The 11,731-nt window shown below is 35.8% G+C and overlaps 2 protein-coding genes across 4 annotated transcripts in view; one reads left to right on the top strand and one right to left on the bottom strand.

Annotated features, from left to right (window-relative positions):
* LOC134795346 (aprataxin and PNK-like factor) overlaps positions 1–11,731 on the bottom strand; it is a 122,182-nt gene that overhangs the window by 41,434 nt on the left and 69,017 nt on the right. The gene's annotated exons all lie outside the window — the stretch shown is intronic.
* On the top strand, positions 3,570–11,602 carry LOC134795351 (cytochrome c oxidase assembly protein COX11, mitochondrial). Its single transcript, XM_063767178.1, has 4 exons — positions 3,570–3,902; positions 4,356–4,511; positions 10,822–10,989; positions 11,361–11,602. The coding sequence occupies exons 1-4, from the start codon at positions 3,666–3,668 to the stop codon at positions 11,505–11,507; spliced, it is 708 nt and encodes a 235-aa protein (XP_063623248.1). The 5' UTR covers positions 3,570–3,665; the 3' UTR covers positions 11,508–11,602.

Genomic DNA, 11,731 nt, shown 5'->3' with positions numbered 1-11,731 from the left:
GCCTTTCCTCGTTTTAATTTGGACGTAGGTCGTCAGTAAGGCCTTAATAAGAAGGAAAAAATACTGTTAATAATGCCAATGGTTTATCCAATAATTTGAATATTATTTATAATGACAATGGTATGTATAAACATTTTCGGAATACATTTAGGAAGCGTTGGAACCACCCCACCGGCTAAAAATAAGGTAGAGTCAGGCTAAGCTAACTCTGCGCCTTATTTGATAGCACAGTGTGCAAGTGTTATTATAAACATCTTAATTTCATAGAAGTTGTACTTTTATGATAACACTTCCACGCTCTGCTATCAAATACTGTGCATAGTTAGCTTAGCCTGACTCTATAGACCGTTTTATCAATCAAATTTGTTTTATTAATTTTACCATTTTATTATACCTAGGGTATTTTCTAACTACTTATCATATTGTACAAAAGATATGATATGGTAAATCTTAACAGATCTTCGAAGTAATGATTCTAAAGTTTGGTATATTTATAATTTCAAGTGAAGTATGTAAGAGAGTGCCTTTAACATACCTAATTGAGTAGTTGTACAGTATTCAAACGTAGTGCCAAACCTTGTGCCTTTATATTTTGCATTAGAAAGTCCAATAAGAAACAAAAAATACATTGTATGAGATGAATGGACTTATTGTCTTGTTATGCAATGTTTAAATCATCTCCAGTTAAAATTTATTTTTGGCAGTTACTGTGGGGCAGCTATTTATCTTGACTGTTGATTTACATTTTAAATTATAATGGAATTTTAGACAAATGTAACTAGTTTTATGTAAGACATTTTATACATTATTACGAATAGATTGTTATATTTTCTTGTTCTTGTTATAAATAATTATTGGTTAAGTGTGTGTTCCTTGTTACCAAAGAAAATGTATTATCGTAAAGTATAAGGGGGAAATGGTAGTGAGGTCTTAAACATTATCGAAGACAAAATAACTCTAATACACAGTTGAAGAATATAATGATTGAGGTGAGGCACGGTTTTGACAACTGTGCATGGCAGCTTATTATACTTCGAGGAACCAGATTGAATTACGAAGTTGTAAACATTTGGCACAGTTACCTCGTGGCACACTGCAGCTGTAGGTACCTCTTGTAATTCACTGAATACCGTTATACAATGGTATTTTTGCTTCATCTGTGTATTTGCAACTATAGTTCCTTTGTCTTTGAATTAGTCAAAAGAGCATGCCTAATTTTGCTATAAAAAACGGTAAATACGAGTAAAGGCCCCTGTTCTTCTGAACTTTGAGCCGTGTAAATAATAAGTACTACCAAACTTCATTCCTACGATCTTATGTCCTTTCGAAATATTACTTATGGGACCACTCGGTGACACAGACAGCACGCTTTCATGGTAACGCCTTCTGTTGAAACAGTGGAGATTAGTAGTCTTTATTATATACTCCTCTCAGACTACATTAATGTTACAGCCTGACTTACCGCCCGGATGGTATTTTTGTCGTGAGCAAGTGTTATGTTATGTATACCAAACGTTTTGTAACCAAAAAATGTATTAGTACAGTATTTCTGTTAATGATTTTTATTGCATTTGTTACTGTTATACTAAGTTACCGTTAAAGTTCAAATTTGAATCGCGCAATATTGAAACCAAAGAATCTACCAGTCGATTCTTAGCCTAAGATTTTAGTGCTTTAATAAAATACATAGATTTAATTACTGTTAGGTAAATTATTATGGTTATTTACTAGATAATGTGTTTTGGATATTAGTTAAAGACGTGACATTATTCTAGGAGGTTTATTGTTTTGGTTTTGTATCGAAGATAACTTTCTAGACAGAACAAGAATTATATCAAAATGTATGATCTACTTACCTATTTTACTTATTAGCTGATCAAACTTGCAAAATGAATACGTAATTCAGTATGTAGTTAAGAAAAATATATTTATTTTATTAAGAACTTGTTCATCATTCAATAATAACAAGACAATACTTGGGCTAAGTTGCCCTGTCTGAATATAATTACTTTGCACAAACTATAAACTGCTAAAATGAGCCAAATTAAGTAATATAGGTATACTTCACAGTATTATATTATAATGTATGCAGCAGTAAGATTACGAAACTTTATTGTTGTATATGGTGTCAAATTGAAATAGCGCAACGCCATCTAGTGAGCTCTCGGATAAATATAAAACTTGGCGGTGTCCTCTTATTTGTAGTTTCTCTCTGAAGTGTCTTTATCTACAACAATTATGAGAGACACTACATTGCATGGAGTGGTAATTCTCCATTAGTTTAAACCACGTCTGAATGTACTAAACTAAAATACTTTGATGATCTTGGTAAACTCGTTTAAAGCTTTAGCAAGATTACATTTCTAACTGTAATAAGTGATCCATCCTCCAATTTTCGAAAGACGCAATTTTATTTAAATGATTATTGTATTTTTAACGACATTGAGTGTGTTTGGTTTGTTCTTTTTTTAATTGGAAATGCATGTGAATAAATGTTTCAATTTAACAACGATTTTTTTATTAATAGATCCTTGATCTAGTCCTAAGGATATCAAATGAAAATAGTACGATAGCATTACCTAGAGTTTACTGTAAGTAGAATTTTAGAATAATTCATAGGGTGAGCCAATAAGAAGTTGATTACAAACTGACTTCTTGTTTCAGGTGAGGTTGATTTCTTTAAAACAATGATGCAAAACATGATGCCCATTATGCCAATGAAGACAAAAAACTACTGGTCCCAATATGACATGTCCTACGAATGTGAGAAATGCAAGAGAAAGTACCGGCATAAAAGCACATACAGGCGACACGTTACTTATGAATGCGGAAAAGAACCAATGTTCCGATGTCCATTTCTAGATTGTAATTACAAAGCTTATCAAAAAACGCACACAGATGCACACATCAAGACGAAACATAAAGTGTCGTTAGAATACAAACGATGATGCACAGATACGCACCTAGGTTTAACAAAATTGTGATATTAAAGTTATTTATTCTTTTACGTGAAAGTTTCATTTACGATTGCCCGCTTTATTTATAGAACATGAATACCTATTCAAGGTCCGTTAGATAACTTAAGATCTTCAGTGCAAGTTCATTTTAAAAGCCGTTAAAATAATTCAGCAGTGATAACTTTTACTACGGAAATAAACAATATACATATAACACATTATATAAACACTTACAGAATTGCCGCTTTATTATGACAATAAATTCTGTCGAAATATTTTTTGAATGTAACAATCAAACACATTTTAACTACGATTGAATACGGAGAATTCTGAGACCAATAATTAGATATCACGGATTAAATCAGATGAAATGCTATTCGAATTCAAAATTTGTGACTATTTTGCGACAATGACGTTTTGACAGACACATCCGTATCCGTTAAGCCCTATTTGTGAACTTGCAACACTTAGTTATTAAAGCCGTTACACACGACCAGACCGCGACCTTGTTGCGGTCAAAATATCAGTATTCTAGGGCCATAAAAAATTGTTACATAAGAGTCGAAAAATACGACTCTCTTCTGTCACTGACATGTCAGGTTACACATTTAAAAAAATGAGTTTAAAATGTTTATCGGGCATACAATTTCTCCGATTTTACTGAAAATGTTGTAATATAATATTCTTTTAAACATTGAATGAAACATCATGATGAATCGCCTTTTATTCATGAATACGTGTAGTGTTAATTTATTTAGGAACAGTATTATCAAATCTACACCGAAATTATTGACTCCTGTGAAATGTCCTTCCAACTTCTTTATCCGAGGAGCTCACGACCAGAAGAAGAATATCAGATCAACTTTAAACTATGTAGTAGCCATAGGTGTCATGACTGTGGGCCTGAGTTACGCAGCTGTACCGCTATACCGGATATTCTGCCAGGTAAAACTAACCTCACAATAATAGTTACTTTTCCTGTTATTATGCACTTTGCAAATTTTGTACATTAGATCTATACGTGTTGACTATATGAATCGATAACATTGTTTCACTGTATCCAAGGAAAAACGAATGATAGAACTGAATACCATATTGCATTAAATCCACCCTACTTTTAAAAGCAAAACAAATGACTACTCCACAAGTGTACTTAATATTTTATTTTTAAGAATGCATGACCCTAAATTATGCTATTAACACAATATTCATATTAAATCTGTGGACTACTATAGCAAAAATCAATCTGAAACATATCTTTATTTAAGAAAACTGGATATATACATAAACCCCAGTTGGAATTCAATATCAACCCTTACTAGTAAAGGTTTATCTTTTAGCTGTAAGCTTTATATAACAAGCAGTTGCACATCACCTAAAGCTTTGCTATAATCACAGGCCTACAGCTATGGAGGAACAACAGGACTAGCTGAGCCGAATGATGTAGTAAGCACAATGACTACAGTAAAGCATCGGCCCATCCGGGTGCGCTTCAATGCCGATGTAGCCTCGTCCATGCAGTGGAACTTCAAGCCACAGCAGCCAGATATCACAGTGAGTATTTTTTTGCTGGTGATTTAGGAGAAGCCAGCTTCAAATAGCGAATATGATCTGCTTAACACTTTCGCGACCGGGCAAAAAACGGCGCACTACCCCAGAAACCGGTCGTCTATATCTGCGTACAAAACAACCCGCTGGGCGGGTTGTCCGGTATCTGAGCAAACATTACGAGTAGTGTCCGACCGAAACATGTTTTTTTGCCGAAACCGAAACCGAATGTTCGGCTTTGGCTCTAGTTTCGGCCGAAACCGAAACCGAAACCGAAACCGAAACTTTTATAGACTTGTTAAAATCGTTGAAAAAATGTCATAAAACCGCTTTTACACACATTATGGCGCTTTCAACACCCAATGTCCTTGAAATTGATGTTACTTAAGCAGTTTTTTAAGAAAATTACTAGAGTTAAACCAAGATAATTCTGCAACGATTTTGATAACATACGCAGTGCAAGTGTTATTTTAAACGCAAAACTTCTATGAAATTATGACGTATAAATAACATTTGCACTAGTTGCACTGCATATGCTATCAAAATCATTAAAGAATTTTCTTGGTCTAACTCTATTCATTCACCAGTCAAGCTAACATGTAGATACAGGGTCAACCAAAAAACCAACCAAATACGCGAGCGCAGCGAGCGCGAAATTTTTTGTTAATAATATCGCAAGGCCGGGTACCGATCTTCACCTGGGCCTAAAAGTCCGAAGTGCCCCAGTGAGGCGAACTTTCATGCGAAGTCAAAGCCGTGCTTCAGGATAAGTAAGTTGAGCACAGACTTCAACCATTGTCCATTGTATTAAAAAGCGAGACCACAGGCCGAGCATGGCGCAGCGAGGCCAAAGGCTAAGCTGAAGTAGAGGACATGTGGAATACAAACCAATGGTAATTTGAGGTAAAAAGTGAGGCTAAGGTCGAGCATTCGTATGAAAAACTGTACTGGGGACACTTTTAAGGGTTTTTTCTTCGTTTTAATCAATAGTCAGCTGTTCAGCCTCGCAAAATATTAACTATTGAGAAAATCAACTTTGCGGAACTACACTGACAACAAGAACATGCCAATAATACTGGAGACAAACTCAGCATTACTTAAGCTGGAATTAATCAAAGCTGCGAAAGCATTCAACAGAAGGAACAACCCGTCGAAGCTGTGTGCCAGGCACCTGGGCTTCACTTCTAATGAGGACCAGCAGGTATACCTCTCGGAGCACCTGACTGCTAAAGGATCCCGCTTACACTTTCTGGCAAGAGACCTCAAAAAATCAAAGGACTACAAGCACTGCTGGACGTCCTACGGCAAGGTCTACGTACGAAAAACCGATGACTCCCAAATTATCCAGATAAACTCCGAGGAGCAAGTGCAACGCTTATTTCAGGACTGACTAGACAGTTATGTATTATATTACTCCTATAATTTGCATGCCAAATGTACAACGATCTCTCTTACTTGTAAGCTATATTTCTCTCGTTCATATCACACAACTACACCCTGCAAGTATACACACGCACACATACACTTACACGCATACAAACAAAGCACTCACACTGACACTGTAAGTCCAAACTTTCATAAAAATGTATTTTTTGTCAGCAAATCATCCATATCTCCACACATCATACATCTACCAGGGTCTTCATGGTCCAAGGCATGCACACTGCGCTATATGAGGTACATTTTACTAGACAATTTATTAGACTATATATTCAACTACGTACAAAAAATGACTTGCTTACTCCTATACTATAAAAGTGAATGACACATTGCAATGTGCAATCTATAACGGAAATTGATGACATCGAGATATCGCATATTGTAGAGTGTGACAATACAGAAGAGTTCATGAAACAAGTACATATAAAGAAAAGTGATTTTACGATTATGTCACAGAACATAAGGAGTATATACTGCAATTTTGACAATTTTTTGCTTACACTATCTAGCCTTACTTTCAAAAATGACGTGATCATTCTTACAGAATGCAGACTTAATTATAATAAGCCACTACCTCAGCTAGAAAATTATGACTCTTACTTTACTAAATGCCAACAAAACCAAAATGATGGCGTGGTTGTTTATGTTAAAAATACCTTGAAGCATAAAGTAAAGGAAATAAAGCTTAGTCATGCTTCCTGTCTCCAGCTAGACATTTTAAATAATACTGTTTTTTGTATTTACCGGTCCCCGTCACATACAAACGCAGAAGACTTTATAGACTCTTTAAAAACTCAACTGGAATCTTTGAATTCACATAATAATCTTATTATTGCAGGAGATATTAACATCAATATAAAATCTAAGCTCTTCGAACCACTACACGAATATAAAAACAGAACGAATTATCTGAACATGCTATCGAATTTTGGCCTTTTAGCTGGTCATACTCGACCTACCAGGGAAAAAAATTGTTTAGACCACTTCATCCTAAAAATAAATAAAGCCAGATACTCCTCCACTATAGGAATTATAAAAACCACTACAACCGATCATTTCACTACCTTTCTCTCACTTTCCAAATTAAAAAATATACCAATTATGAATAAAACTAAAACCACTATTGACTTTGAAGCAGCTTTAAATGATCTGAAAACACAAAACCTTCCTGAATTAATGTTTTGTCAAGACCCTAACATCGTAACTGAACGCTTTACTTATTTGCTAAGCGAATCCATAAAACAAAATACAAAAATCACTGAGATACCTAGTAGTAAACGTATCATAAAACCATGGATCTCTCACGGGTTACTGCGCTGTATACGTAATCGTGACAAGCTACAGCGAGATTTACGCAAAAACCCGTTTAATAATATACTCAAATTAACCTATAAAAGATACAGAAATTTTTGTAATAGTCTTATTAAAAAACTTAAAAGAAAATATGAGAGAGAGCTTATTGAAAAATCAATTAAAAACAACAAAATGCTTTGGAAAAATATAAAATCCCTAACTTACACTAATAAAGTAAAAAAACTTCATCCAGAATTACTTAATTTAAAAGATACTCCTTATGCGTCAGCAAATTTCGTAAATAGTTATTTTGCAAATGTCGGCAAAGATCTTGCACTGAAAATTTCACCGAACTCTCACTCATGTCCGACAATCAATGCTCCACCTTCACAACTGCATTCTTTTGTTTTACTACCTGTTAGCCATGAAGAAGTTAATAATGCAATTAAAAACCTAAAATCTAAAAGTGCACCGGGTTATGACAACATACCAACAACATTCTTGAAACATATATCTGCAGAAATAGTGCCAATTATAACTCACCTCATAAACCTAAGTTTTGAACGCGGTGTCTTCCCTGAATCACTGAAACAATCAATAATCACTCCGGTGCACAAGGGAGGGGACAGAGGCGATGTCAGTAATTATAGGCCGATTTCAGTTCTACCTGCATTATCAAAAATCCTCGAAAAGCTACTAAACGCCAGACTCTTAAGCTTTTTGAACAAATTTAACCTTTTATCTGAGGCCCAATTTGGATTTAGACAGCGAAAATCAACCGAAGACGCTATACTTGCACTTACGTCTCTAGTCACTGAAAATTTGGACAGCAGCAAAAAGTGCCTGGCTGTTTACCTAGACCTGAAAAAAGCCTTTGACACCGTCTCTGTTCCCATTCTTGTACAAAAACTATACAGAATAGGAGTTAGGGGAACACCGCTGTTACTGTTCGAGAGCTACCTTACTGATAGGAAACAGAGGGTGAAACTTGGAGATGTAGTCAGTGGGCTCGAAGACGTCGCCTATGGTGTCCCACAGGGTAGCGTGCTAGGACCTACGTTATTCCTGGTCTACATAAATGATTTATGCAATATGACCATTCCAAATGCAAAATTGTTCTCATATGCCGATGACACCGCAATAATATTTACTGGCAAATCCTGGAATGAGGTTAAGAACTATGCTGAAAATGGTTTGACACACATAGACAGCTGGCTCAAAATGAACCTACTAACACTGAACACAAAAAAAACAAATTACATATGCTTCAGTATTTCGAAATATACACAACCCGAAAATGATATGTCGATCCGGATTCATTCATGCCCGTCTTCAACCTCGTCTACTTGTGGCTGTCCAGCAATAGAGAAGGTTGCTCAAACTAAATACTTAGGAGTTATACTTGACGAACATCTTAACTGGTATTCACAACTTGACCAAGTCATGAGTAGAGTGAGGAAACTAGTCTGGATTTTTAGGACACTAAGGCACATTGTACCAGGGAAAAACAACCAATCAAACTCGCGTAATATATTAAATGAAATATATATATCCCTGGTCCAATCTGTCCTAGTATATTGTATCTCTGTCTGGGGTGGATCGGCAAAGAGTCGTTTTATTGACCTTGAACGTGCCCAACGTGCATTAATTAAGATTATGTATTTTAAAAGAATTAGGTTTCCTACTGACCAACTCTATTTAATTAGTAACTTGCTAACAGTCAGAAAATTATATATTCTAAATATCACATTAAAAAAACATAAAATATTACCCTATAATACAAATCACAAAAACAAAAGAAAAAAAGCAGTCGTAGCGGAAATTGTAAAAACAAGGACCTCATTTGCTCGCAGACAGTTCTGCCCAAAATCCTCACATGTTTACAATAAATTGAACAAACAACTTGAAATTTACTCGAAACATTATTATGACTGCAAGAGAGAAGTTACAAATTGGCTGAAGACCTTAACCTATGATGAGACAGAGACTTTACTACATTGATCTTGATTGAAAAAACGCACAAACAGACAAGCACACACACACACACACACACACACACACACACACACACACACACACACACACACACACACACACAGATAGAGAGGGATACATATACATTTCTTTTTCTTTTATTTTATTCATGTATCATAATTCTAGATTAAGTGTAAATAGTAACTATAAACTAGAATTTTAGCCAGTAAATTAGAGTTAATTAGAGTTAATTAGCTTAGCATATGTTATATAATAGTTATGTCTAAAGGAAGAGCGGCGTCACCCAACACAGGCATTTTTGCTTACCGGGTGGCTCCATCACTTTACATTATAAACAAAGTGTGTCTTATGTAATAAAGAATTTTTGATTTTTTTTTTTTTTTTTTTTATAGTTGAGCGCAGCCTTTAGCCTCGCTTAAAATTTGCCATTACAGGTAGATAGGAAAATGACTGAATAAGTGAGTGAATAAGAGCGAAAAAGACATCGTTCGACTCGGGCCGAGCTGATACTCGGACAACTGCTACGTGCGACAGTGCTATCTCATTCATTCCGATACAATTAGACAGTCTGCGCGTTATAGGTGTTGACAGCCTCTTAAAACTGCGTCGACCGTCCAATGGCGCCCTCATTAGTGGAATTGTGTTTTATAATAAACCAATTAATTTCTGTACCCACATGTACCTACTGTACTTACATGAATCAGTATAGGTATGCAGGTATTAATATTGTTGTCCTATATACTTATTCCCCAACTTTTGGTCTTTGTCCGAAGTACCATTTCGTAAGTTTCGGCCCGGCCGAAAGGTTCGGCCGTTTTTTGGCCGAAACCGAAACTACAGCCGAAACATGATTTTTTGGCCGAAACTGGCCGAAACCGAAACCGAATCCGAACCTTCGGTCGGACACTAATTACGAGTGCCTACCAGGTGGGTTCTCGGTAGTCAAAGTGTTAAACCAACTCATGTTTCTTTTTTCTTAATATGTTCATTTAACTATACTACTTTTTACCATACTGGTATATTAGCCAGGTCTAGAAATAAGTATGGTGTCATGTCAAATGATGTCAAGCTGTCCTGTCGAGCAACACCCCTTTGCGTTTTGGTATTTTTTTGTGTATGAGGATATATTATTTGTACTTACTGTGTGAATTCTGTAGGGGTTGCTGGAAAGATGCTCTACATCAACCCCAAATATAAAATTTAATAACTTGTACTCCCAAACTATAGAGATACAATTTTTTTTGGCAAGTTCTAGTCAAGTACCTATTGCATACTATCCTCATGTATTAAAAATACCAAAACTGGGTGGCCCCAGAACATGACATGATTCCAGTTTAAAAATGATAAACAGCTCGATTTTTTATTATTAGTGAAGTAACTTGTGGAGTGTTGGGGTTTGGCAGGATATAGTTGTGATTTCAAGGAAGATTTATATATGTATAGAGAATGATCCTCTCATTTTTATTTAGTGCATAGCAAAGAGATCTTGATTATAACTACCATAAATAACTCTTTAGTTTATAAACAGTAATTAAAAATAATGAAACAACATTATCACATATACCTACAAAAAAATTATTCCCACCAGGTTTTGCCTGGCGAAACAGCCCTCGCATTCTACACAGCGCGTAACCCCACTGACAAGCCTGTGACTGGCATCAGCACATACAATGTCATCCCGTTTGAAGCCGGACAATACTTCAACAAGATTCAGTGCTTCTGCTTTGAAGAGCAGCAGCTCAACCCCCATGAGCAGGTATTAAACAGTGTGCAATCCCACTGACACTCATGTGACCAGCATCAGTACATACAATATCAGCCTGTTTGAGGTCGGACACTCCGGACAGTACTACAACACACAGGAGGTTGAATACCAATTTATTTATATATTTATTTATGTATATTTATAACATACCTACTGTTGTTAGCAAAAGATTTACGAATGTTCATCTAAAATTCTAAATTCATCATCCTGATCTTCCTAGCCTTCCTAGCCTCACATGGGTAGCCTGGGGTCTGCTCGGCAACCTAATCCCAAGAATTGGGACAGGCACTCGTTTTTACAAAATGACAGACACGTCAAGATCGCTTACCTTCTTCCTAATGTATGTAATGTGTTGGTTTCAGGTGGACATGCCAGTCTTCTTCTACATCGACCCCGAGTACACCCAGGACCCTCAAATGGAGTATGTAGACGAGATTGTGCTCTCCTACACCTTCTTCGAGGCAAAAGAGGGCCTGAAGCTCCCCGTACCCGCGTATGTCAAGCAATAATGACATTAGACCTACTGTAAATAATAGTTTAGAATGCATTTGTTTTGCTTAAGACACTGTGGTTTGTTAAGTTTATTTTTGAATATAATATAATGAAATGCACATTTGTGACTTTTAGTCAGTCAAAATGAACAGTAACGAAATCCTTGCTCAAGATTTCACATTCAGAAATTGCGTCCGTTATCAGGGTTTCAGTAGCAAGTAATTAAAGAAGTAGAAATATC

Source organism: Cydia splendana, chromosome 12, assembly GCF_910591565.1.
Source record: "Cydia splendana chromosome 12, ilCydSple1.2, whole genome shotgun sequence".
Taxonomy (NCBI): Eukaryota; Metazoa; Arthropoda; class Insecta; order Lepidoptera; family Tortricidae; genus Cydia; species Cydia splendana.
The sequence above is the reverse complement of the archived record's forward strand: the minus strand, read 5'-3'. Positions and strand labels throughout refer to the sequence as shown.

Bases quoted from the DNA above. Each gene is read 5' to 3' on its own strand.
- LOC134795351 (XM_063767178.1), top strand. From the start codon at position 3,666: ATGATGAATCGCCTTTTATTCATGAATACGTGTAGTGTTAATTTATTT. The intron at 3,903-4,355 runs GTAAAACTAACC...CTATAATCACAG, and splicing joins TATACCGGATATTCTGCCAG to GCCTACAGCTATGGAGGAAC. The intron at 4,512-10,821 runs GTGAGTATTTTT...TATTCCCACCAG, and splicing joins CACAGCAGCCAGATATCACA to GTTTTGCCTGGCGAAACAGC.